The sequence below is a fragment of the Aythya fuligula genome, chromosome 2, assembly GCF_009819795.1.
Source record: "Aythya fuligula isolate bAytFul2 chromosome 2, bAytFul2.pri, whole genome shotgun sequence".
NCBI lineage: Eukaryota > Metazoa > Chordata > Aves > Anseriformes > Anatidae > Aythya > Aythya fuligula.
In genome coordinates, this window is record NC_045560.1 from 137,763,149 (window position 1) to 137,789,242 (window position 26,094).

General features: G+C 40.4%; 2 protein-coding genes across 2 annotated transcripts in view; both read left to right on the top strand.

The window, feature by feature from the left end:
• The first annotated feature begins 3,479 nt into the window (after positions 1 to 3,479).
• Positions 3,480 to 7,314, top strand: POLR2K (RNA polymerase II subunit K). The gene is made up of 5 exons (XM_032181919.1): positions 3,480 to 3,535; positions 3,653 to 3,701; positions 5,256 to 5,319; positions 6,114 to 6,206; positions 6,667 to 7,314. The coding sequence occupies exons 3-5, from the start codon at positions 5,259 to 5,261 to the stop codon at positions 6,687 to 6,689; spliced, it is 177 nt and encodes a 58-aa protein (XP_032037810.1). The 5' UTR covers positions 3,480 to 3,535; positions 3,653 to 3,701; positions 5,256 to 5,258; the 3' UTR covers positions 6,690 to 7,314.
• A 1,048-nt stretch (positions 7,315 to 8,362) lies between these two features.
• Positions 8,363 to 26,094, top strand: part of SPAG1 (sperm associated antigen 1) — a 40,256-nt gene continuing 22,524 nt past the window's right edge. The window contains exons 1-10 of the mRNA XM_032182214.1: positions 8,363 to 8,411; positions 9,370 to 9,511; positions 9,600 to 9,759; positions 12,851 to 12,976; positions 17,556 to 17,623; positions 18,759 to 18,877; positions 19,363 to 19,468; positions 20,123 to 20,253; positions 20,830 to 20,936; positions 23,314 to 23,476. Of these exons, the coding sequence (XP_032038105.1) occupies positions 9,372 to 9,511; positions 9,600 to 9,759; positions 12,851 to 12,976; positions 17,556 to 17,623; positions 18,759 to 18,877; positions 19,363 to 19,468; positions 20,123 to 20,253; positions 20,830 to 20,936; positions 23,314 to 23,476 (1,120 nt within the window). The 5' untranslated portion in view covers positions 8,363 to 8,411; positions 9,370 to 9,371. The remainder of the gene's footprint in view (positions 8,412 to 9,369; positions 9,512 to 9,599; positions 9,760 to 12,850; positions 12,977 to 17,555; positions 17,624 to 18,758; positions 18,878 to 19,362; positions 19,469 to 20,122; positions 20,254 to 20,829; positions 20,937 to 23,313; positions 23,477 to 26,094) is intronic.

Consider the following 26,094-nt stretch of genomic DNA (forward strand, 5'->3'; position numbering starts at 1 on the left):
GCGAGGAAGACAACTGACGGCTACTTAGCGCTCGGGGGCCTCTCGGTCACCTGCAACGCCGGACACGAGCAAAGCAACAGCTTCACCCCCTCACGGGGCAAACCGCCGGGCAGAGGCCGGCGGGGCTCCCTGAGGGGAAGGCGAAGGCGACGCCCAACCTCGCCCCGGGCTTGCTGGCTGGAGAAGGCGGGGATCCTGCCGCCTCAGCGGCTCGCCGCCCGGCTCCCGAGCCCGTTGCCCTTGGCGAGGAGCCGCTGTGGGTGGAGGGAAGCCAAGCGGCTCCTCGCGTGCAGCCACCGCCGCTGCTTTCCCTCGCTTGGGTTTGAACCGCCCGCCTTTACCAACCGCCTCGGAGCGGGGGCCTGAGGAGAGCCCGCTCCGCGGCGTGAGGCTCGCCTTCCCCCTCACGTTTACACCTCAATGCAATCAGCCCACCATAAGATCGCCCCGATGGTGTGGCTCTCTCCCTCAGCTCCCCCGTCCCTTTCTGCCTCTCCTCAGGAGATGCTGGGGGCGAGGCGTTCCCGCCTCTGCCAGAGCCCTTCTGCTTCTCCTCAGGAGAGGAGTTGGGGATGAGGGCTGAAGAGAGCCCTTCACAGGCGCTGGTCAGTCACGGCCAGCCTTTCACAGATGCAAAACGCTTTCTGCACCCGCACCTTTAAGCTTGACTTGTAAGGGTGCCAATTAATTCACATTAATTAGCGCGTTTGTACCCGGCGGCTCGGGAACGAGATAATCACGGAGTGTTTGCCTCGGTTAAATCACCTGTCAGTCGGGTGGGAGATGCCAGTGATGACGCCTAGGTTTTGCCGTGTTTTTACTGAAACTGTACATTTAAAAGTGAGTAATTGGGTGCCTGCGTTTCCCGAGCTCGGTGCGGCTGCACACACCCACACACCTGGGGGCTCCACAGCGGGCGGGGGGAGCCACGGGCCTCGCAGCAGCGAGGAAAAGGAGCAGGGAAAGCCTCTGCTTGCCACACAGAGGCCGAATAAATTGTTATTGTGTCCTTCTCCTTCTGGGTATCATTCTCCCTCACCTCGTTGAGACGAGATTTACCACAGGTTACCTCTAATTTTTATGTTTCTTCCCCCTGTTTACTTTTTATTTCCTCCACCAGAAACGACATCAGATGAGAAAGATTTTAAACTGTTGTGCGTGACTAAGAGTAATGCCTACACCCAAAGCAGCAAACTAGAAGCTTTCTAAATTAACGCCGAAATTCAGCCGTACTTCCAGTTCGTGGGCTGGGCGGGCTCTGCCCCGCCGCTCGGAGCCCGTTCACGGGGCGGCGAAGCCTCGCAGCCAAAGGGAGCCCGAAGAAAGGCGAATTTAAAAACTGCCCATCCAAAGTGGGGGAAATGGGGACATTTGTATATAAAGAGTACGGTTTTATGTGGCTAAAAGGTAACCGTTACGGATCAAAAGAGAAAGGGGGAAATATGCCAGAGGCTTCCATTTTAGAGGGAGAAATTAATAGAAACTGATTGAAGAGGAATTGATTTCCCAAAGGGCTTTGTGTAGTAGTATCTATTTCACATGTATCAGGAGAATTTCTTTCTCTAATAGTTGTGTTTATCTATAGGAAAAAAAAAATGCTTTTTCTGTGAAAGGGGCAGCTTGCTGTGGTGAAAAAACATCCAGGGAATTTAACAAATTATAGTTACAGTGTTTAATGCGACATACAGAAACCTCACACCAAACAGCACCATTTAACAAAATGCGGCACATGCGGGCAGTAAAAGCCTGAGAACGTAAATTTTACAACGAAATAATGCGAGAGAGCCCGCGATACCCTGACGGGCAGGCTACGAGCGCCTTGCCATCCCCCGAGCACTCTGCGCACCTCAGCCCGCAGCCACGAACCCTTCTTCTGGGGTTATTCCCCCGGAGTTTTTTCCTCTATGGGGACAGCAGACATGTCCCATATGCTCCCAGTCCTCGGAACACCCTCGGACTGGCGTTTATCAGCCCTTCAAAGCGGGGCTCTATCGCGACAGCGCTGCTCTTGGCTTTGACAGAAACGGAGCAAGGAAATGAGGCACCTGATAAAACCTTTTTTTTTTCCGAGGGAACAGTTAAACGATAGCAACAATCAAGCAATTGCGTGATTTCTTTGAGACTTTGTTTTCACATAATTAACTTTAATTTTCTTTTTCATGGCAGTATAATTAGTAAACCAGTTTTACAGTATCGTCTCGACAAATCCGTCTCTAAAAAAAAAAAAAAAAGTCCAGAGAAATCGGTTGATTTTTATTTGTTTACTTCTCGGATGTTAATTACTTGATATGCATTACCAAGTGAAGCTATGGTTCAGGCTTTATTTTCTCCTCTGCTTAAAGCTCTTCGCACCAGCTCACGCTTAGGAAAACCGTGGCGAAGAGGACACGGGCAGTAAATTTGGGGGAGTGCGAATCAGGACGAATAGCGCTGCCTTTCACCTGTCGTTTCGCTTGCATGTGTTTTATTCTAGCACCCAGAAGTTATATTTAGCTTTATTTATACACAGCAGCATGGGAAAACAGACGAGCTGTCTAAGATCTTGAACGTATTTTTATTACATGTAACTTAAATTAGGAAAATTAGGAAAAAAAAATAGGAAAACCGCCGATATTTATTGTTCCTCAAGTTAATTTTAGGTAAACTACAGGGTAACATATGAAGGTGATTTGCTGCTATGAGAGCATCAGTAAGTTATAACTGGTAAACTCGTGTGGTATCAACCCATTTTGTTCCTCAGGAAACAATTTTTATTCAGTATTCGGAAAGAGTCTTTACTTTTTTTTCAGTATTGAGAAATAGCATTTTATTCATCATTCAGAAACATTTCCTTAAACAAGGAAGTCTCCTGAATGATGAAGTCATTAAATCAGAATATTTACGAAAAAGTATTTGTTAAACGATTTCCAGAGGTGAAATTCTTGTGAAATTGAGTAAAGAAAACAGTCTATAAAATGCCTACTGAACATTTGTCATTTACACCAGCATGGACTAAGCAAGTACCTGGTATTGTTTCGTATTTTGGCTGTGCTATTTTGGTTCAGTATGCTGGAATATTTCGGCTCAGGATGCTGAAATCGCCCAAATTTGAACCTCTTCCATAATACGATCCTGAAATTAAAATGTATAGCATCATAAATTGTACATTTTGTTTAAAGAAGGAGTACACACAGCAAGGTACCAAATTTAGCTCTGAGGACCTTAAAGTGCTTCTGAAAACAACAAGAGCCGTGAGGTGAGACACCGCAGCGACTTCAAACTCTGCGGTGGCACGGCGCGAGCTGCAGCAGGATTTTTGGCCGAGTCTGCACAGACAGAGGCCGGGGACGGACAACTAAAAAATATTTTGTTCCAAAGCACTGAGGCCTCGGGACGGGCGCGGAGGAGCCCCCTCAGGTTCCCTCAGCAAACGCCGGGCTCGCTCCGGCCACCCGGCGGCGCTCCCGGGCCGCCCGCTCTGAGGGGAGGCGGCGCCGCGCCGTCATCAGCCGGCGCCGAGAGGCCGAGAAGCGCCGCGGTTCTCTTCGTGGCTGGGGTGAGCGGGGAGGATTCCTTAAAATCCCTGTGGGGTTCAAGAGGGTGTTTATGGGGCTGCGAGGAGGGCAGCCTGCCCTCAGCGAGACACTAAGGACCGCGTTTGTTTCTCCCGCAGGTACGCCTGGAGGGCTCGGGGACTGTGACTGGAGCTCCGCGTCCTCGTGGTGAGTTGTGGTGTGCCCCGTAGTGCTCGGAGCACGCAGGTCTGTCTGTGTGCCTTCTGGCTGTGCCAGCTTGTGCTTTAGTTGCTGGGGGTGTGAACGCTAGCGAAATGGTGATGCTACCCTGCAAAATGCAGAGCTGTAGTTCGCTGCTGTCTCCTGCAGCTGTGTTGTTGTGCTGCATGGCCAGCACTGCCTCCAGTTAACTGTAACTGTGGCAGTTCAGCCTTCAGATGTAACTGTGGTAGTTGGGCCTCCTGAGTCTGGCTCGCTTTGAAGGTACTGCTCTTCTCAAGTGCCAAGGGATGACTGCCAACCCTGACTATATATAGCTTGTGACACAATAAGACTATAATATGTGTGTTTTAAAGTGCCACTGTGATAACAGTAGAGCAAAACCTTACTTAAAAGCTGTAGAGTTTAACTAATTCAGTTACCCAGAATGGAACGGCATAGTGTTGTTTTGTTTTGTTTTAATGAGGGGGTTTGGCACCTGCTGATCAGACTGTTTTAAGCAAAAGATGAACTGTTTATGTCAAGCCTGTGCTTCTACCCTTAAGCCCCAAATGCATTTATACTGGAAGAAACTGAAGATCAGGGAAATATACCAGGGAATTAAGTGAAAGTGTCCAGGACTCGTGCTCACGAGGAAGCACTGTGAAGGTCATTTAATGACATAATAGCTAGGAGTTCCTATCCTCTATGTCAGTGGGCTCAGAAACAACAACCTCAAAAACTTACAAAGAGATATTCATCTATCTTAGTCTGAGTGGGAGAAAAAACATCTGCTATCTCTGTTGTAAAAACCTTGATGCTTGCAAACATATTTATGTGGAATTACTTAAAACTCCATTAAATGTTTGTGGAGTAGACATAATTGTTGTCTGATAACGTGAGGGAATACTTGCCTCTAAATAAGCCTGAACAACTTAAACCATTACAATAGAGCACTAAGAGATGCTTGAAAGTATAGAGACCTATCTTGGGGGTTTGAGGGTGGAATTTATTCTATATGGCCCCTCTTTATTTATGTAAATGCCTATTATTATCTTGCCTACAGTCTGTTCCCAGGATTTATAATCCGTAAAATTAGAATTAGGTTAGCTAGTGTTGTTGCCTTTTTTCTGCTCTCCAACAAGATTTATCTTGTTCATGATAGTGTGGCCGTTAAATGAATGGTACATGAATTGTTTTATTTTTCTGTTTCCATCAGGGTTGAAGGGAGGAAAGAAAATAATATTTATTTACCTTTTGTGTTTAAAATTATCTTTAATACAAAATGATGTATAGATTCCATTTTTGGAGTTTTTTTTCAACACCCAGTTGGTGAAGCTCAGTGCAACCTGATCACACTATTTTAAGAAGGCAGCTGGACCAGATAAGTTTCTGAAGTCTCTTCCGATGAGTCATCCTATGTTGGTCAAATACAGATGGAATTTGTATTTACTTTGAAGAGTTTTTCATATTCTGCTGACTTTTGATGGAGATGTTTCAATATTTATGTATGCCTCTTAAAAAAAAAAACTGTGTATATTTTGTTTTTTTTTGTTTATGTAGAACATGGATTCACAGAAGGATGTTCAGCCTCCAAAGCAGCAGCCAATGATTTACATTTGTGGAGGTAAAAAAAAAAAAGACATTAGTGAATTCTTTTCTCTGTTACTGGAGATCTGGTGTTCTTATAATGAAGGATGCATCATCACAGTACTGAAGAAATGAAAATAGCATTGTGAATCCTGATGATCTTTTAAATTTTACTCACTGATGCTACCACGTATGTGGTAGCATAGTAATAATACATACAGACAGTGATATGGAAGTAATTCATTAGAGCTTCTGTTGCTGCATGGAAGTCTGCATCTCCAGTGGACAATACTTCTGCATCTCCACAGGACAGACTTCTGTTTAGTGCGTTTTTGGGGGAGGATTTTTTGCAAATAATTGGTCACTCAGCTTTTACTAAAGTGTAATAGTCAATTTAATAGTCAACTTTTCTTTCACCTTATAATGTAAACATTGGAGATTGAGTGCATAAGAGTCAAAGTGTTTTGGAGACTTAAGAAAATAAACTTGGGAGGCTGGGGGGGAGGCAGAGGGGAGCCTGAGGTGAAGTTTTCATGAGTAGACAGTCAACTGTACAGAACACATACCATTCTCAATACCACTAATGATTTGGTGATTTCTAGCAAGGTCCTCTTTGATATTTAAAAAGTGAAGTTTGTAGATCTTATTTTTTCTTTCTGCACAGAATCTTAATGTCTTTCAGTTCTTTACACAAATTCATTACAAATTATTTTGTGAATTATGTTGTGTTTTTTTTTTTGCCACAAATAAGAAGTAAGACTTCTGAAAGTTGTCTGTGCATTAACAATGCTGATTTTTACTCACTCTCATTATCTTCCTCTGTCACATCAGAATGCCATACAGAAAATGAAATAAAGGCAAGAGATCCTATCAGATGCCGAGAATGCGGGTACAGAATAATGTACAAGAAAAGGACAAAAAGATGTATCCTTTTACAAAGGCACGTGAACGCACTTGGGGAGCTGTGAGTGGGGATAAGGCGTCTAAGGTAAACAAAACGGAAAATTTTAGTAATTGTGCAAGAATCCTTCAAAGCCAAAAAATCAATACAGTAGAGCAAACTATAGAGACATCTTTGCTGTATAACTGTGGACCTTGTTTCCCAGTACATTGTCTCATTTTCCATTTTCTATGAAAACTATAATAATCCACAAAAGTTGTGTGGGTGACATACAGGGTATGTCTGGCATAAAAGGCATGCAGCCTTTTAAAGAAAGGAAAGTGTTGTGGGGTTAATTAAAAAAGAGTTCTAAATGCTTTTGTATTTTGACTTTAGATTTGGGTAGTCTTCCCTCACAGCCTGTTTTTCTCTCCCTGATCTTTCTCTTTTTTTTTTTTTTTTCATTCCCAAACAACACATTTTTCTTTAACTGTACCATTTCAGTGGTGGTTTTTGATGCCCGGTGATGTGAGCTGAAGATATATTGATTATTATGCTGCAGTTTATTATTTCTGACTTTGTTCTGTAAATCTATTAGTGTACAAATGCATATTTTTATTTTAAGATATTAAAATATTAAACTTCACTTAGTATTTTTTGTCTGTATTACTACAGGTTTCTAAAACTGTGACTGAAATTTTAGTCATAGTATGTAGAAGTCTGTTAAATTCATTGGTATTGTATTTGGTTTTGAGTTCATCGTGTTTTCATGACTCTTGTCTAAACCTTACTTGCATCGTAACTTTATTAAATGCTCTTTGGACTCCTATGAACTGCATAAAATCTTGGTTTGAATAAATTCCCATGGAAATAAATTGAAAGACACACAAAGTTAGGTCTGAAACACAGATTTGGATTTCAAAAGAGCAAGTATCAAAGAACTTGAGAGCAAACAATTCGGGATAAAAAATTACAAAGCATGTGTAAACAGAAATTTCCGAACTGTTTTGTGACTTGGTTGTACCCAAGAAAAGAAGGACTGTAGTTTAACGATACCCTGAGTAAGGGTCCCAAAGATAAAATAATACTGTTCTGCTTTTCAGATGACTTTTTGTGAGTCTGTAATAAAAAGTGCTTGTTTTGTATTTATGAGCCAGAATTCTGCATCTGTTTGTTCAGAAAGTATTAATACTAAAATACCTTGAAAATAAAATACACTGAAGTGTATTTTAAAATACTGCTGGATTGTGTCTGATAATAATTTACCCTACTTAAATGGTAGGGTAAATTATTATTTTGATAATAGTGCCAATGATGCCTTTAATAATGACATAACATGTTTAACTTTCTATCAGTGTAGTGAGATACCTTTGTCATGGAATATATGGTCATATACTGGTTCATAAATGAACTATAGTGGGTTGTTCTAGGAAATGGGATTTTTAAAAAGTATTTTAGAGCTGTTTTGTTTCCTTGGCTATCTTACTGGATTGTACCTGCAAATGCAGCTGGGTCTGGGACAAGGCTAGGAAGGCAATGGTGCTGTAGATAACACAGCTTTGGAGAAACTGGCGGGGGGCTAGATCAAATTGTACACTTAGGCTAGATAGAATTGTACATGGGAAGAAAACCGGTGATGTTTTATTGAAGGCCAAATCCCCGAACTGCTGAGTTGAGTGGCTGAGGTGAATAAGCTCTCCAGAGTCAAATCACGTATAAAAACGAAGAGCTTTTTAACTTATAACAAGGGACGTTTTATTTAATACGTCGTAACGTGGGGCATGTATTTTTAACAGCCACAGAGGGATTTCTCTGGTTCCCCGCTTTGCCACCTCAGGTGTGGCGCCGTGCCTCTCCGCCATAGCCCCGCTGTGCCTGCGCGGCTACACCCGGCCGGGCAGCGGCCGTGCTGGAGGCACCGCGGCACGGGGCAGGTGGGTGCCGGGGACCCTCAGGCGGCTCCGCCGAGACCCAGCGGGGCCCTGCGGGAGCCCTCGCGTGTGGGGCGGCCGCGGAGGGCGGCTCGGAGCCCGCCTCGTCCTTCCCCGTGCCCTGCGCGCCGCCCGCCGCCATCTTGTACATAGCAACGGTTGCCGGGGCCGGCCGCCATCTTGTATATAGCAACGGTTGCCACGGCCCGCCGCCATGCCGGGGGTCGGGCGCTGCCTTCAGGCAAAAAGCTCCGTCTGCAGGAGCGGGGAGCCCCCGTTCAGCCCCATCTCCTCCTTACCGCACTGCCCGGGAGCTGGGTGAGCGAGCCCGGGGGTGAGGGCTGGTTTGGTTTGGTTTGGTTTCTATACCAAAACTGTAGATTCTAGGGGCAAAACCCTGTCTTTATGCGCAGTACCTAATTACGACCGCTTATTATTTAAATGATGCTGTATTACAAACATTTCATGCTACTACAAACTAATATGTGTAATTATGCACTAATTTAAGTTAAAATTATTTTTATTAGATTTGCATCTGCACGTGGTTATCATCACATGCTGCCTGGCTGGCTACCCTCATAATACCTGTTAAAATAACATTTTTCGCGCAACGTAACATGCTCTGTGGAGCAGAGCTTGGAAATGAAGTAGAAAAAAAGTGCAATAAAGCAGTTCAAAGGTACAGAGAGACAGGAAATGTCTGCTTTGAACACCTTGCTTCATCTGTTACAGGCATACTGGAAAAGATCTGTATTAGTACGGTAATATAATCAGAGACCCAGAAAATGCAGTTAGTGAGGAAAGGCAATCAGATTAGTTTTGGCTACAGAGAAGACAAGGGCTATCACTCCTTAAGATGCAGTGAATCATCTTAATTCTGGGGAGGGAGAAGTCACTGCACCATCGTCTTCTTTATCCTGACCACCCTTAATTAAAATAAGAAATACTATACCACGTTTAAAGAAAAGCAGGTAATGGGGTAGGCATAAATATGGTAACTTTTCTTTAAGACTTTCTGATATGTTCTGCCATGCAGAACCAGTAAAGTTGTGCACATTCTTCTCCCAAAATATATCTTGCATATAACCATATATTTGTCAGTAGGCCTCTGTCAATAACTGTTTGCATGATAAGGTCTTCAAATTGGAGGTTTTTACTTTTGTGACAATAGTTCTGCTTGCATAAAAAAGTAATAGCTGGGCTATTCCTTAAATTACCATTACTTTAAAAGATAACTAGATGTCCATAGATTTTTTTTTCCTCTTTTAAAATTTAGTTATGGGTGATGAATCAGTACCATATTTGCTGGACCAAGGAACCACAAAAACTTATCAAATACCTATTGGTCATCTGGACTACAAGTTCATTGAAAAATGCACAGATGTTAAACACCTGGAAAAGATTCTCAGGGTATTAAGGTATACATATTTTCTTAATTTCATTACTAATTTTATTCCCCTTCTGTAAAATTTTTCTTTTGTAACTTTAATATCTTCCATTTCAAAGGTCTGGTGAAGAGGGATGTTATCCTGACCTGACACTGTTCTGTGAAAAGCGTATTGAGCATTTAGACCCGGGGAGCAGAGCTCTCAGGAAAGACAGGCCTGCAGCTACAGCTTCTGATTTCACAGCTGAAGAATGGGAAACAATTAACGGTGAACTGATGGTACAGTATTACTCTAGTTTATAGTGGTTAGTAATGTAATCACTCTGATGTATCAATCTGGAGTGATTGTTCAGCTTCATCTTGTGCTTAAGTAGAGCATGATTATTTGATTAAATCAGGAAGTGATAGAAGGATTTTGGTTTTTTATTATTATTATTATTTAATTTATTAACGTTAATGAATTTTTCATGTCCATTATAACTCTAGAGAACTTCTTTATGTATTATTTTTCATTCAAAAAAGCACAAAATAATTGCAAACTACATTTATGAAATCCACTTTTCTCAATCTGTATATCTAAAAACAGGAGAATATTCTATACTGTTTCTATACTGTAAGAACGGAAGAGTACTTTATCCAGCTGAAAATATTGAAGAAATCTGGATGGGCATAAGCATTTTAGATTATGGTATTTTATATGAAAAACAGATTCTCTTATAGTGAAGAATGACACTAACATCTCTTACCTGTGATTAAAAAAAAAAACCAGATGTGTATATGAAGCAACTATTTTTCTGGCCTAGAAGCAAACATGCTATGAATTGAATTGTGCAGGAAAAAGTAAAGCAGCAAAATTAATTTTATGAGAAATTAAGCATAGTTGTTTATTTTTTAGTAGAGTCTATGAGAAGATATACAGATGCTTTTTGTTGCTTTCTGAATCTTTAGGGTAACTTAGAGGCAATTTTGTTTATAACATGTTCTAATTATATTATGCTATTTCTGTTTGAAATCAGTTATTTCCAGTCCTTTAAGGAAGCTTCTGCCAGTGCTTAATAACCTCTTCAGAAGAGATAGACAGGGAAGGAGGGGAAGTGGATGTTGCCCTCTGTATTAGGGAAAGGTTTGATTGTGAAGAGATGCTTCTGAGAAACAGCTATGAACAGGTTGAGAGCTTGTGGGTGAAAGTTAAGGACCACACCAGTATAAGTCACCTTTTGGTCGGGGTCTACGACAGGCCACCTGATCAAGAGGAGCCTGTGGACGAGGCATTCTTACTTCAGGTACAATAAGCATCATGGTCGCACACTCTCATCCTGATGGGGGGCTTCAACCACCCGGATGTCTGAGGGAAAAGCTACCCAGCAGGCTGTAAGCAATCCAGGAGATTCCTGGAGTGCACTGAGGATAACTTCCTGGTCCAGGTACTAGACAAACCAACCAGACAAGAAGATGAGATCCTCTGAAACACTGTTCTCAGGGACAAAGGTGTTGAACAGAGCTGGCAGCTCTTTAAGGATGTTTTCCTTAGAGCACAAGAACTCTCCATCCCCTTGTGTAAAAATGCGGGCAGGGAGGGTGGACGACTGGGATGGCTGAGCAAGGACCTGTTGGTCAAACTGAGGGACAAGAAAGGAATGCACAGGCAGTGAAAGCAGGGACACATGGCCTGGGAAAAGTATAGGGATGCAGCCCAGATGTGCAGGGATGGGATTGGGAAAGACAAAGCACAAATGGAACTGAGCTTGGCAAGGGATGCAAAGAATAACAAGAAGGGGCTCTATAGGTATGTTGGGCAAAGAAGAAAGGCCAATGAGAGCGTACCCCCTCTGATGGACAACAGATGTGGAGAAGTCTTAGGTACTCAACAACTTCTTTGCCTCAGTCTTCACTGACAGTCGGGCTTCCCATGTCCCGCGTTTCCCTGAACCCGTAGATGAGGATTGGGTACCATGCACTGTAAGCAAAGAGCAGGTTTGAGACCACCTGATGAAAAAGTCTATGGGGCCTGATGCCATGCATCCCAGGGTCCTGAAGGAACTGGCTGATGGAGTTGCCAGGCCTCTCTCCATCATATATGAAAAAGCCTGGCAGTCAGGAGAAGTCCCTGGTGACTGGAAAAGGGGAAACATCACTCTGTTTTTTAAAAAGGGTAGAAGGTGGACCCAGGAAACTACAGGCTGGTAAGCCTCACCTCTGTGCCTGGGAAAATCATGGAACAGATCCTCCTGGAAGCAACATCAAGGCACATGCAGGACAAAGAGGTGATCTGGGACAGCCCGGAGGTTCAACAAGTCTAAGTGCAAGGTGCTGCACCTGTGTTGGGGCAATTCCAGATGAGGACAGACTGGGAGAACAACTCAATCGGAGCAGCCCTGCAGAGAAAGACTTGGGCCAGCAGTGCGTGCTTGCAGCCCAGAAGGCCAACTGCATCCTGGGCTGCAGCCACAGAGGAGTGGGCAGCAGGAGGAGCAGATTGTGCCCCTCTGCTCTGCCCTGGTGAGGCCCCACTTGGAGTACCACATCCATGTCTGCAACCCCAAGCAAAAGAAGGATGTGGGGCTGTTAGAGAGGGTGCAGAGGGGTGCTGTGAAGATGACCAGAGGCCTTTCATGTGAAGAAAGAGATCCGGGGCTGTTCAGCCTGAAGAAGAAAAGGCTCCGGGGTGATCTTATTGCTGCTTTTCAGTAATTAAAGGAGGCTTATAAAAAGATGGAGAACAACTCTTTCTCGTTCAGATAATGACACGACAAGGATGAATGGTTCTAAACTAAAAGAGAGGAAATTTAGATTAGAGGTTAGGAGGGAATTCTTCACTCAGAGAACAGTGAGGCGTTGGCACAAACTGCCCAGAGAAGCTGTGGATGCCCCATCCCTGGAGGTATTCAAGACCAGCTTGGATGAAGCCCTAAGCAGCTTGATCTAGTGGGTGGCATCCCTGCCTATGGCAGGGGAGTTGTAACAAGATGATCTTTAAGGTCCCTTCCAACCTGAGCCATTCTGTGATTCTGAATGATTAAAAGCACTTTTGCTTTTATTTTGCATATTTGGCTTTAAAATGGTTCCCCTTTCCTGACTCTAAACAACAATAAAGGTAGGCGTGGATGTAGCTCCTACTGCGTTCATCATTATCTGTGCTCAGTTTGGCAGTGTGACTTACAAAAATAACCCTTTTAACCAGAGTAAGGAACTTAAGTTTATGTTGTTTTGTTTTTTCATTTTAAGCTTGATTTTAAACTTTGTTTTTAATCTTCCTCATAATGGCTTTTCTCCATTAAGAGCAATGCATTATAATGATAATTGTTTGAGTCATTGTAGACTGTGTATCTGTTCTACTGCTTTAATGTACAGATGTATTACTTATTTTCAGAGCTGGGTGACAGAAATGCATGAAGATGATCATAAACCACAGGTTTTGAGAACAGACATGCTGCTTGAAGGACAAGATAACTTGCCTCCTGTTCGTTGTTCCAGCAGCTGTCTTCCTGCTAATCAGGTATCTCCAGTTTTCTAAGGCTTTATTTTTACAAGTGTACGTTAGTTATGTCTTTCTAAAATCAGAAAATGTCACCTGTAAGAACTTCTATTCACTGGGCCCCTTTTAAATATTTTGTTAACCAGAAAATAAAAATCTTCAAGCAGTCTTGCAGGAGACCAATGCTTAAACAAAAGTGCTTCTTTCGTACTAGCATGCTTCTTGTAGTAAAGTTAAAATTCTGATCAAGAACTCATTTCTGAAGCAAATCTCTGTAAACACCCTTGTATGTGTTTGTTTCACATGAAGTGTGGTGTTAAAGCAGATGAACTAGGTTCCTTTTGGAGGAAGCCATGCCAGGAGCTGTATTCTGCCATTCTACTGTATCTTACTATTACATATGTAATACACAATCTTATAATATCTTACTAATACTAAATACAGTGCTGCTGGAGGGATTGACAGAAACGTAGGTGTGGGAATGGGGTTTTTTTTTGAATTGTCAGATGTTACTATGAATGGTTTCAGTCTGATTCCCACTATTCCGTTTGTAATTCTGGGACACTGTCACAACAAATTCACTGAAGCATTTTTCTTTTTGGAAGTTAGAAATTTAAATTAGAACAGATCCTTATGGAGCATGTGATATTTTTTAATTGTTAAAATAACACATTCAAATTATTGGTTTGAATTCCTATGTTTTAGTAAATGCCTGATTTGTGTTCCTATATTGTCACAAACTACTTCTTACTGTCAGCCAGTATTTAAACACCAGACCAAGATAATGGAGAATGCAAGGTTATTGCCATATATAATATACAAAGAGAAACTGGCTGCTTGCACAGGTATATGCTTTGTTGGACTAAATACTGGATGGTGTCCCCAGGGCTTGGTATTGGGACCCATCCTGTTTAATATTGATGATTTGGATGAGGGAGTTGAGTGCACCCTCAGTGAGTCTGCAGACTTACTTCAATGCTACAGGCTGGGGGAAGAGGAACTGGAAAGCTGCCCAGTGGAAAGGGACCTGGGGGTATTGGTCCATAGCTGGTTGAATATGAGCCAGCAGTGTGCTCGGGTGGTCAAGAAGGCCAACAGCATCCTGGCTTGTATCAGAAATAGTGTGGCCAGCAGGGCTAGGGCAGTGATTGTCCCTCTGTACTTGGCTCTGGTGAGGCTGCACCTCGAGTGTTGTGTTCAGTTTTGGGCCCCTTGCTACAGGAAGGACATCGAGGTGCTGCAGCATGTCCAAAGGACAAGAAAGCTGGTGAAGGGTCTAGAAAGCAAGTCTTACAAGGAGCAGCTGAGGGAGCAGGGGTGGTTTAGCTTGGAGGCTCAGGGAGACCATATCGCACTCTACAATTACCTTAAAGGAGGTTATAGTGAGGTGGGTGTTGGTCTCTTCTCCCAAGCACCAGGTCATAAGACGAGGGAATGACCTCAAATTGTGCCAGGGAAGGTTCAGGTTGGATATTAGGAAAAATTTCTTCATTGAAAGAGTTGTGAAGTAGTGGAACAGACTGCCCAGGAAAACGGTTGAGTCACCATCCCTGGAGGTCTTCAAAAAAAACTTGTAAAGCTTTGTGACGTGGTTTAATGGTGGACTTGGCAGTGCTAGGTTAAAGGTTGAACTACATGATCTTTTCCAACCTAAATGATTCAATGATTCTAAGTTTTTATTACTTTTATTCTCTATACAAGGTTTAGGTATTAGTGTTATTACCAAGGAAACACGGATACAGCTTTGTGTTATTTGTGGTATATGATTTCTTTTCCTTTTGACAGTGAAGGCTACCTCTGAAATAATCGTAACCTTTCCTGGAAGAGAAAAGAGGGGCCTGAAATTGTGTTCTAGAATTCAATCTTTTTATGTAGCAGTGCAGTTACACCACTACTAGATCAATACTGAATAAAAGGAGGCTTTTTCTATACCGCACACTAAGACATCTGTATAATGAAATTTCAAAAAAGCAGATTAATATTTTGAATCAGTTCTTATTTGTTGTTTTTGTTTGTTTTCTATTTGATAAAGCAATGGGCAAGGTGGTAATTTTTAAACATATTTTGTTAATCAATTAGGTCTGTAACTATCTTTTTCACTAGCATCATATAACTTTGTAATGTGATGTCAGGTATAAAGTTGGGATGATAAATTAATCCTCTCTGCTAGAAAGAAATCCACAAACCCTTCCATTTGATTAGAGACTGTGTGTCTGATGTGGTGCATAAAAACTCCAGGAACTTCAGTGAAGCAGAATCAATGAATAGATAGAAGAAGCTTATCAATGAATAGATAAATACTTCATGTAAAGCATCCCTTTTTTACACAATATGGAAGTTTCTTAATACCCTGGTTTTCATTTCACACTGCCTAGGATTTTGAGGTTACAACTATACTGTAGAATAAAAGAGGACTGGAGAGACAGAGTATTTCTGTTTCTAACTGTCCATATTGCTTAATCAATTTTACTGCCTCCCTTTTTCCAGGACAAAAGGAAAACATGTCCTGGAAGCGTGGGTTTAGAAATACTCAGTTCCAAAATATTGTACAGATGAGATTTCAGCAGACATAGGTTTCTTTGCCAGACACAATGGGCTACAGTCCATGGCATACAACGCGTATTCCAAGTTCTATTTAATGAAACTGTCTGTGATGTTATCTATATAGCCCTCATTATTTTGGATGCTCCAAATTGAAAAAGAATACTGGTTAGTTGACACAGAATAATAATGTGTTAGTATGGGATCCAGAGGAGAACCAAGGCCAAATTGTTTGTCGTCTGAACTAAATCCAGTCTGTACTTCGTTTTTAGATGCAGAAATAACTCACTTGGCTTCAAACACTTTGGGATCCATGCAATTTGGCAAGAAACATGACAAGGGCAGAGGGTTGTTCTTTTTTTTTGTTTGTTTTGTTTTTGTTCTCTGCCTGTAATACCAAGTACCAATGAAAAGTTAATACAGCATGCAAATGTAGCTTTTTCATGAAAGCCTCTTGAATGAGATGCTCTGAAATATTAATGATTGAGAAATTCCTTACTCCATTGGAGCCACAATTTGGTTACAGTAGTCACAAGAATATGAGACCTAGAATATTAAGGATTTTTGAAATTTTGAGTCAATGTTTCTGCCTTATTCCATGAAAGGATGTGTTCAAGTTTGTGTAGTTACTTTATAAATGTTCTTCTGAGAGTTTCATCTTTTTTTGTGCTCATTCAAATTAAGGGCTTCTGGTTTGAAAAGAGATTTGGTATTTTAAAAATTACAAAGTTTGTAATATACCCCAGGATACATATGCAATGATGTAATATTCCAAGAAGCCATATTTAGGAGTTGCCTCCTCCAAACATGCATTAATCACTAAATGTGTGTCATTTTGTCTAGCTTCTTGAATGACTGAGAGCATAAGTGTAATTCTCAAGTCGAATACTACAAAAGCTTATGTAACCTAACATTATGGATAGCTGTAGGTGTTTATAGGAAGGGTCACATTTGCATTATGTAAATTGAGGTGTTTATATTCAACTTCAGAAGTGTTTCCTTGCAACAGTGTCACCACTGGTAAAGCTAGTTTAAGAGGTTCCTGTTTGTTTCTTTGGTTCAGTTTATCACATGCTCACTTGCACTGATACAAATATTTAGGGGTTGCACTGTGGTATCTATTAAATTGTTTGTTCGAACCCAGATAATTGTAAGTGTGCAATCCTACAAGAAATTACCCTGGTCTAACTTGGTGAGAGATGGATTGCAAGGTAAGAGGAGGGCTGAACGGCCAGCGAAGAGTAAAAAAGAAATATTTTGAACTGGCTGTACAACTATGGAATACCTGTTTGGAACCACACCTTGCTGCTGAATATTGTTGAAGTAAACAAGCAGGGAGGGACATTATCGGAAACATAGTCTGATGACAGAGATGGAAGAGATGCCAGAGGTGGTGGCTATGGAAATACATCCCATATACATTAGGATAGGAGCTGGATTGTGATACAAATCAGTTAAGTCAGTTATTGGGACTGATTGTTGCAGTGTAAATTGTCTAAAACCTAGAATGAGAATAAATCGTCTTGGAAATTAGCTTGATTGGTGTGTCAAATAAGTACAGACACTATCTAGAAGAAGTCAAACCAAATTTTTATTTTAAGTTTGTTCAGAGGGCTTCAGGGGCTGTCAGAATCTGTGCATTGCATTCTCCTGGGAAGGACAAGGCTAAAATGAGGTTACTGATTCAATCTCGGTGTTAAACATCGCGTTACAAGGCTGGGGTTTTCCAAGAGTAAGTAGAGTTTGTTGCTGTATTGAAAGGGTGGTTCAAAGCAACACAAAATACTAATTAGGAAGAGCAGTCTCTTCTATCTGAAAGTTTTATCCAGCACCTCTGTGACACGTAACAGGGTAGTGGAGAGAAAGTGTGAGACTCAGATTACAATGGTCCATCAAATACATAAAGATGTTCTTTAAAGCAAGATAAAATTTTCAAGACTATGCTGAAATTAGTCATGAACAGTGTTAATTAGTGCGGATATGTATTGCAGAAATAAAAAAAAGGCTGTGAATTTTCTCTTTTGAAAATTGTCTTACAGGCTGGTTGTTTCTCTTTCAGAATGAAAAATTACAAAATAAACAAAGAAGCAAGAAAAACATACCACGGGATTACAGCGAATGGGACAAGTATGTTAAGCCCTTTATTTTTTTTATTAACTCATTTATTTATTCTATAATGGAACACTACTGGGGGGGGAAGGCTGCTGTTGTTGTTTAAGTATTTTTGAGAAACATAGTAGTAACTTTTCAGGGAATTATAATAATTCAGTGAAACTTACGTTTTTCATAATAAACATTCTGTTAAACATCAAATGATGCATTGTGGTGCTGCTAACTGAAAACAAGTTACCTTGTATTTTTTTGCTCAAGTGTTGTGAAATATAACAAGTCAACAGAAAATAATTTTTTTTTCCAGCATCTAAGATACAAGTCTATGGAGGTACATTAAAAAAAAAAAAAAAAAGAATTAAAAATAGCTCAATTTATATATATATATATATTTATTTATTTAAATAATGTAATGGTGGCATATTACCCTTCCCAGTTGGATGACAAATATTGACTGTGGAAGGGGCAAAATGCATTCTTCTGTTTTTTGTGCTAGTGGCTTCCCTCTAGCTCCTTAAACAATGCTGTGGAATCTGTTCTAGTGAGAATACTATTGTGAAAAGCAAAGGCTGTGTTTCATTGTCATAAACAGAAAAGTTTAGTGTAGGAATTGGTTATTACCCTATATTTTTAATAGGATTATAGCTGCAATATTTATTCAATATAAATTCCTATACACTGTTTTCAAAAGCTGTTTCATAGTAATCTTGGAAGTGTCCTAGATTGTTTTTCAAATTTCTCTCAAATTACACTATTAATCAATTCAAAGACATTTCTTCAGTATTTCTAACAAAGGTTAATACCAGCATCTGATAGAAGTGGAATCGAACCTGAAGATACAATTCCGTAAATTTCACCTGTCTTTTGTTGGAGATGGTTGAAGTGGGGAGGTAGACTCTTTTGTTTGTTTGTTTTTGAGCAGAAGGGATGAGAAAAGGAGCGGTAATATATATGCAGGAGAAATGGAAAAAATAACATGAGGAAAGGAGATAACGCTAAGCTTTATTTTTTCCTAACTAGTCATGGATAATTGAACACTGACTTTATGCCTGCTTACCTTTAGTTTAAAATGGAAATAGAAAGCATACCTTTCTACTAGTAGAGGACTTTTACTGTGCAACATTATTGTATTTGTCATTTTTATTAATTTAAGGTTTGACGTGGAAAAGGAGTGTTCTAAAATTGATGAAGAAGGTGAAGAAAATAACTCAAAATCAAGATTCTTTAATAGGCCAAGTCTACCTCTAATTGAAAAGAAAATAGATACAACTGGTAATGCCTTAGAAACATTTTTTTCTTTAACTGTAATACTGTGTTATAGAGTGTGAATCTAAATTGAAGAAGTAAATTATTGAGGTAAAATTGCCTATATTTTTTGGCACCTAGAGATTAAAAAAGTTCTTACAAGGTCAACTGAGAGTGAAGGCATATTTAAAAAAAAATAAATCTGTTAATAAATCAGTTCAAATATTTGTTGCATTTAGGTTGAGAGAGCCAGGTAAAAATACAAAGCACACTTCCACTATTATAATTTAATGGTGGGGTAACCTCTTTCATCTTGTATTCTGAACTGTGTGCATATCAAAATAATTCAGTTTTTTATTATAGAAAATGTAATAAAAAATGTCTTTTAATAATACATGTTGTTTTAAAAGTAATTTAAATAATATGATATTCAAAGTATTTTAGCTGACAATGTTGTGATTGCATCTGTGCAAGTTATTAATTGTTGTGATGTATAATTATTTTTTTTCTAGGCATGACAAAGAAAGAGAAGATCTTTATTGCTACTCGTGAAAAAGAAAAGGGCAACGAAGCTTTTGCCAGTGGAGATTACGTGGAAGCGGTGACATATTACACTCGGTGAGTAAATACTATTGTATTCTTTTATTTTAATTATTGTTACTTGTGAACGTTATTTTTAGAGCAATAGGGATAATTAGATTATTGTCAACAGTGCAAAAAGGTTTTACAGGAGAATACTTAAAGCACTGTTGCATCCTGATACTAATTTTTATTTGTCAGGAAGAAGTGGATGAATAGTGATAGGACAATTTGCAGGTGTCACAAAGTTACTCAGATCTTTCAAAACCATTGAGATTCAAGGGCAGGTTGACAAAAATAAGAGGAGGCTCAGGGGAGACCTTATTGCTATCCACAATTATCTGAAAGGAGGTTGTGGTGATGTGAGAGTTGGCCTCTTCTCCCAGGCACCAAGTGATAGGACAAGAGGGAATGGCCTCAAGTTGCTCCAGGAGAGGTTCAGGTTGGATATTAGGAAAAATTTCTTTGCTGAGAGTGCTTAGGCATTGGAACGGGTTGCTCAGGGAAATGGTGGAGTCATCATCCCTGAAGGTCTTTAAGGAAAGAGTAGATGTGGTGCTTAGGGACGTGGTTTATTGGGCGTTATTGGTGGTAAGTGGACAGTTGGTCTAGATGATCTTAGAGGTCTTTTCCAGCCTTAATGATTCTATGATTCTACATTCAGGCTTTCTAACGATGCATCATTTTTTTCAGGAGTATATCAGTACTACCCACTGCAGCTGCATACAATAACAAAGCTCAAGCAGAAATAAAACTTCAGGACTGGGACAGTGCTTTGCAGGATTGTGAGAAGGTGTTAGATATGGAACCTGGCAACGTAAAAGGTGAAGTTTAATATAAACGTGCCTTTATATATTAGTTTAGCAAATAAAATGGTTCATATTCATTCACGTTCTTGATTCCACTGAGCTTTAGATCAGTTCCAAGTATGAAGAAGGGGGAAATTAATGGCTATTCTTAAGCAGAAGCATGGAGCAACTCATTTTTTTTATATGATGACAATAAGTGCTCTCGTGTTTGTGCAACACGTTGTTTAGATAATGACAATACTGAAGTATTAATCACCTTACAAGCAACCTGTAAACAATGAAAGTTGCTGATTTAATCATTTCTGAAGACAAAGGCTTGAATACAGCCTGAATACAGTATTTGCATGTGAGGAGCAGACAAATTGGAAAAATATGAGGGGGTGCTTTTTACGAGTCATGATTGCTATCTCAGCAAGTGAAATTGCATCATTAAAAACAATCAAGAGAACAGTAATTAGTAATATAGAGTCATTATGAAGTAAACTCAGAATCTTAAAAAAAAAAAAAATTACACTTCATTATGTCTAGAAAAATAGCCTAGTTATCCACTTAATGATTTTAAAGTGTATACAATACTCTGTTCCTTTGTAGCTCTGATGCGCCGTGCCACTGTTAACAACCAGCTGAAGAATTATGAGACTGCTATAGAGGATCTGAACAAAGTGTTGTGCATTGAACCAGAAAACGCTATAGCTAAGGTAAAGACATGTGACCCACAGATGACTAGAAGAAGGTTGTAAGCAGCTGTAGAATAAAGTGCATACCATTTATATTGTTTGATTTGAATATGAGTTCTGAGGACACGATTGATCTACTGTGCCAGTGATCAGTTTCCAAAGACCACTTAGTAGCTTGTGATGGAAATCAGGTACCTGAATGTGATCAAATATTCTATTTGCTACTGTATTGTTAGAACCTGTAGGCACTGAAGTCTTCTGTATTAAAGTAATTTAGGTGCCTAAAATTTAGCTGCTGAACGTGCTCACAGTATTAATTCATTGGTTAATCAAAGTTACTTGGAAATTTCTGTCAAAAAGATCCACTGGGATAGGAGTATTTGAAGTTTGACATGCAATTCACAAGAAAAAATCAAAGGAGATGCCAGATGGATGCCCCATCCCTGGAAGCGTTTGAGGTCAGGCTGGATGGAGCTCTGAGCAACCTGCTCTACTGGGAGGTGTCCTCACCCATGGCTGGGGTTTGAACTAGATGATCTTTAAGATCCCTCCAAGCCAAGCCATCCTATGATCCTGGGATTCTTTGAAAAACCTTGCGTACCCTCTTATGAATATGGACCCTTCTAGGTCAGTTCTGGACCTAAGAAATACGATGCTTTCTTTGAAAACTCAAGGTCAGGATGTGGTCCTTGTAGGAAAAGATTGGTTTGTATCATTTCATTGGTATTTTCTCAAGGGTGTTTTGTGGCTTAGAACCCAGTCCTTAAATTTGGACGCTACCTGTCCTGAGGATCTTCAGCACTAGGCAGTTTTGATACTAAACTGCTCTTCACCTGTTAATTAGGAGTCTATCATACTGCTACCCCCCAATTTTATAACATGTGATTCCTGGATGCTGTGCAATTGCCTCATCATGTGAATTCCATTTAGCTCTTATTGTTGGCACACTTTAAGCTGCTAGCAGCTTACTGATTAGTACTTCTTTCTGTGGAATTACTTGATCCAATACTGCTATTGCTTGCACCAGAAAAGCTAGGGAGGTCCACATCAAGTCCACCACCTACTGCATTCATGCCCATTGGGGTGTTTTGCAGCTAAATTCCTGTCCAGAATAGTTCCGGAGTTCATGTCAACCAAGGAATCAACCTGCCTGCTTTTTTCTCTTTTTCTTTTCGAATGCATCTCTCTAGATTTGCCTTCTGAAAGGGCACTTTTGTTTCTTTTCACCTTTACAAGACTGATCCACTAGCTTCTGAGTCTGTACTGAGTCTGTCTCCACAAAAGTTTTTTTTTGTGGAAAAAAAACTCAGAGCTAAGCTGAGACTTCTTAGAATACCAGATATACGATACTCATTGTGAGTACAGTCTTCTGGGAATCCAAATACATCAGTACGTTCGCTGAGTACAGTGCTGCTGTTGCTGAAAGCAAATGTCTGTCCTTATCCATGTCAGCTTTTTTGCCTTGGCTGAGACATCTATAGGTGACAGCGGGTTTTTTTGAGTTACTCTGCTTGAAGGATCCTCAAAACCCTCTTGAGCTACTTAAAAATACATGAAACACATGCAGAGTGAAGGTTTATATGCAGAGTCACTGATTTATTTGCTTGTCAGTAACTGGAGTTTTTCATTGTACTTTTCCACATGAATCTTTGCTTCTTCCTGTCTTTAACTTTTGCTTGTTGAAGTAAGTACTGAAATGGCACTTCCTCATACAGCACTGAATACAAAACAGAATAGAGCGTAATATTGGGTGTGTCTTACTCTGTTCTGAAAGCATGAAGTGCAGGTGGAGCATTTCTTTGATTCATCCAAAAACGTTTATGGAAATGAGAGGCTGTCTGATTATCTAATTTGCAGTTCTTACATGAGGAGCAAAGCTTTTCATTATTCAACAGTGTCCTTCTGCTACACTGCTAAGAAATTGTTGTCTCTTTTGGTTCTAGTTCAATCATTTACATTAGTCCATCAAATATCTATCAGATGCTGAGTTCTTGATAGCGTAAATTTTGATAAACTGTTTTTGGGCTTTTTCAGAGATTCTGGAAAGAGCCTGTTTGCCATGGGTCTCTTCTGACTAGACCATGCTGGATATCACAATAATACAATCTACTTCTGTTTATTTATCTATGCTTAAGCAAAGAAAGGAATGTATTTATTTGTGTGGTATCTTCTAATTAAGTTTCTAATAAAGAAATCGAGCATTAATCTTGATTTTCATACTGACTCTTGGAAAAGTCACGTTTATTTTCTCTTTTTTGTATTGGTAACATTTATCTGGATGATTATATATTCAGGACCTTATGTATTATTTAACAGAGTGTACTTTCTGGGCATAAATTACAATTTATATACGTATAAAAAAAGGCTTCTGCTACCACTGTTTATTTCTCTATTGCAGAAAAATCTGCTAGAGACGGAAAAGAAACTGAAAGGTTTAAAACCTGTCTCTAAGACTGAAGGCAAAGGAAGAAGAATACTTATTGAAGAGATAGAGGACTCTGAAAGTAGTGAAGAAAGAGGAGAAAATGCAGAGGAATGTGGAAGAAGTAGTGGAGATAAAGGTAATGTCATGTCATTTCCTGTTTAATTTTAAGCTGAAGAAAAAAATGTTGCCTTTGATATTATAATCTTTATTCACAAAATTCATCCATACTTGCTTGCAAATAATTTCCCGTTTGAAGACTAAAAATACATAGAATCATAGAATACCTGAGTTGGAAGGGAACCATAAGGATCATCGAGTCCAGCTCCTGGCACCACACAGGTCTACTCAAAAATTCAGACCGTATGACTAAGAGCATAGTCCAAATGCTTCTTAAATTCAGACAGGCTTGGTGCCGTGGCTGCATCCCTGGGGAGCCTGTTCCAGTGAATGACATCCCTCTTGGTGATGAACCTCTTCCTGATATCCAGCGTGAACCCTCCCTGTTGCAGCTTGACACCATTCTCTTGGGTCCTATCGCTGGTCACTAAAGAGAATAGATAGTCAGCTGGCCCTCCACTCCCCCTCGTGAGGAAGCTGTAAACCACGATGAGGTCTCCCCTCAGCCTCCTCTTTTCCAGGCTGAACAGGCCAAGTGTCCTCAGCCGCTCCTCACACATCTTCCCCTTTAGGCCCTTCACCATCTTAGTAGCCTTTCTCTGAACACTCTCCAGTGGTTTCACATCCTTTTTGTACTGTGGTGCCCAGAACTGCACACAGTGCTTGAGGTGAGGCTGCGCCAGTGCAGAGTGGGACAGTCACTTCTCTCAACTGCCTAGCGATGCCATGTTTGATGCACCCCAGGATACGGTTGGCCCTCCTGACAACTGCCCAGCTCTTGAATCTGTCCAGATCTCTCTACATTCACTACTTAAAGTAGATATGAATAGGAAGTCTAGAATCCAATTTTGTTAGACAATTTTTGAAATATTTCCAAGAAAGGTATAACAAATGCACATGGAAAAATGTTGCTAAAAGTCACCTTCCTCCCTGTGTTCTGTATAATTTTATACCTTTCCTTTGATGAAGGACCCCATGAATATTCTGAGATTAGAGAACATCTTGTGTTCCTTAGATTTTCCCTTGTACAACTCTCCTTCCTTCCTACCGTCATTTTTTTTCTTCTGCATTTTCCTCTTAATTGGATCAAAGGGCCTAAAACTGATCAAGTAGCACTTGAATTTTTGTTGTTGTTTTGTTGAAAACAGTTCTAAGTTTGTTTTTGTTTTCTTTTTTAATATGATGTCATCTGCATGCACTGAAAGTATATATTAGAGATAAACAACCTGTAATTCTTGTACTGTTCACAACTCACAAGCAGTTGAAGTGCAGCTCCTGTTCCTGTATTAGTGTGTGATTAACTGCAAGACTGTTGAGATGAAACTGCTGGCTTAATCAGAATGCATGACTTCAGGAGGAAGTGGGGTAGCAGAAATTTCTGAGGCTTGCTTTTGGGTTCAGCTGCATGTCTAGACTCCAGCCTGCCACAGAACAACATCCCAGGGTTGATTTCCACCCTTTCCCCCTTTCTGTTGTTTGTTTTTTCTTAAAGTAATTTGGCCACAGACAGCTGTGGCTTTTGTGTTTTCCATGGTCTATGTAAAAGACCTTAGTTCTTTGTCTGGAAATTAAAATCAGTCTGGTTTTCCAGTAATCAAGATGTTCCACTTAATTGTGAATATTAGTCTCTAAATGTGTGATTTAGTAATGCATTGTTTGCACAAGAGTTTAGGCAAAATACATTTTTCAAAACCAGTAGGTTTCCACTAAGTCTCCTCAGCAAAAAGTCTTCTCAGCTAATACCCTGGAGGAAAGGATGGATCGTGTCCCTAACATTACATATAGGTAATGTGGGGGTTGCTTGCCATTGGGAGCATTCAGATGACTAAGTGCCTTTTAGCTCCACAGGAAGACTCCCATTCATGTGATGAAAGGTTAGGCGTTTAAACGTAGGGAAGATTGTCAACTGCCATCAGTGTAAGGTGTTCATGTGATATACGTAAGTATTTTTAAGATCTAGGAGGCAAGCATCTTCATAGATTACTGTGGGTTTTAAAGTATATCTGGAAACAAAGTAAATTCAGCTGTTAAATAAATGTAATGTGCTCTGTGAACAGCAATAAGCAGGCTAAACATTGTAGTCTTCTAGTTTCACTTCCTGTGTGGTATTAAACTTACTTGATGCCACAAAAGTTGTTTACAGAGAATTATTTTGTGATTATTTTTTTATCAGTCTGTTTTCTACTTCATAGTACCAGATTCATTACCTCTGAAGATCATCTAGTCCACCCCCTCGCCAAGCTAGGTCACCTGGAGCACATTGCACAGGATCACACTGAGGCAGGATTTGAATGTCTCCAAAGAAGGAGAGACTTCACAGCCTCTCTGGGCTAACTTATGCCAGTGCTCCATCACCCTCACAGTATAGAAGGGTTTTATCATAATCAGCTAGAACTTCTGTGTTTCAGTTTGTGCCAGTTGCCTCTCATCCTGTCACTGGGCACCACTGAAAAGACTCTGGCTGTATCTTCTTCACGCTCTCATCCTCTCCTCGTATGATGGATGCTCCAGACCTCTAGTCATCTTAGTATCCCTTCTCTGGACGTGCTCTAGTAGCTCCGTTTCCTTCTTGTACTGGAAGTCCCAGAGCTGGACACAATACTCCAGGTATGGCCTCACCAGGGCTGAGCATAGGAA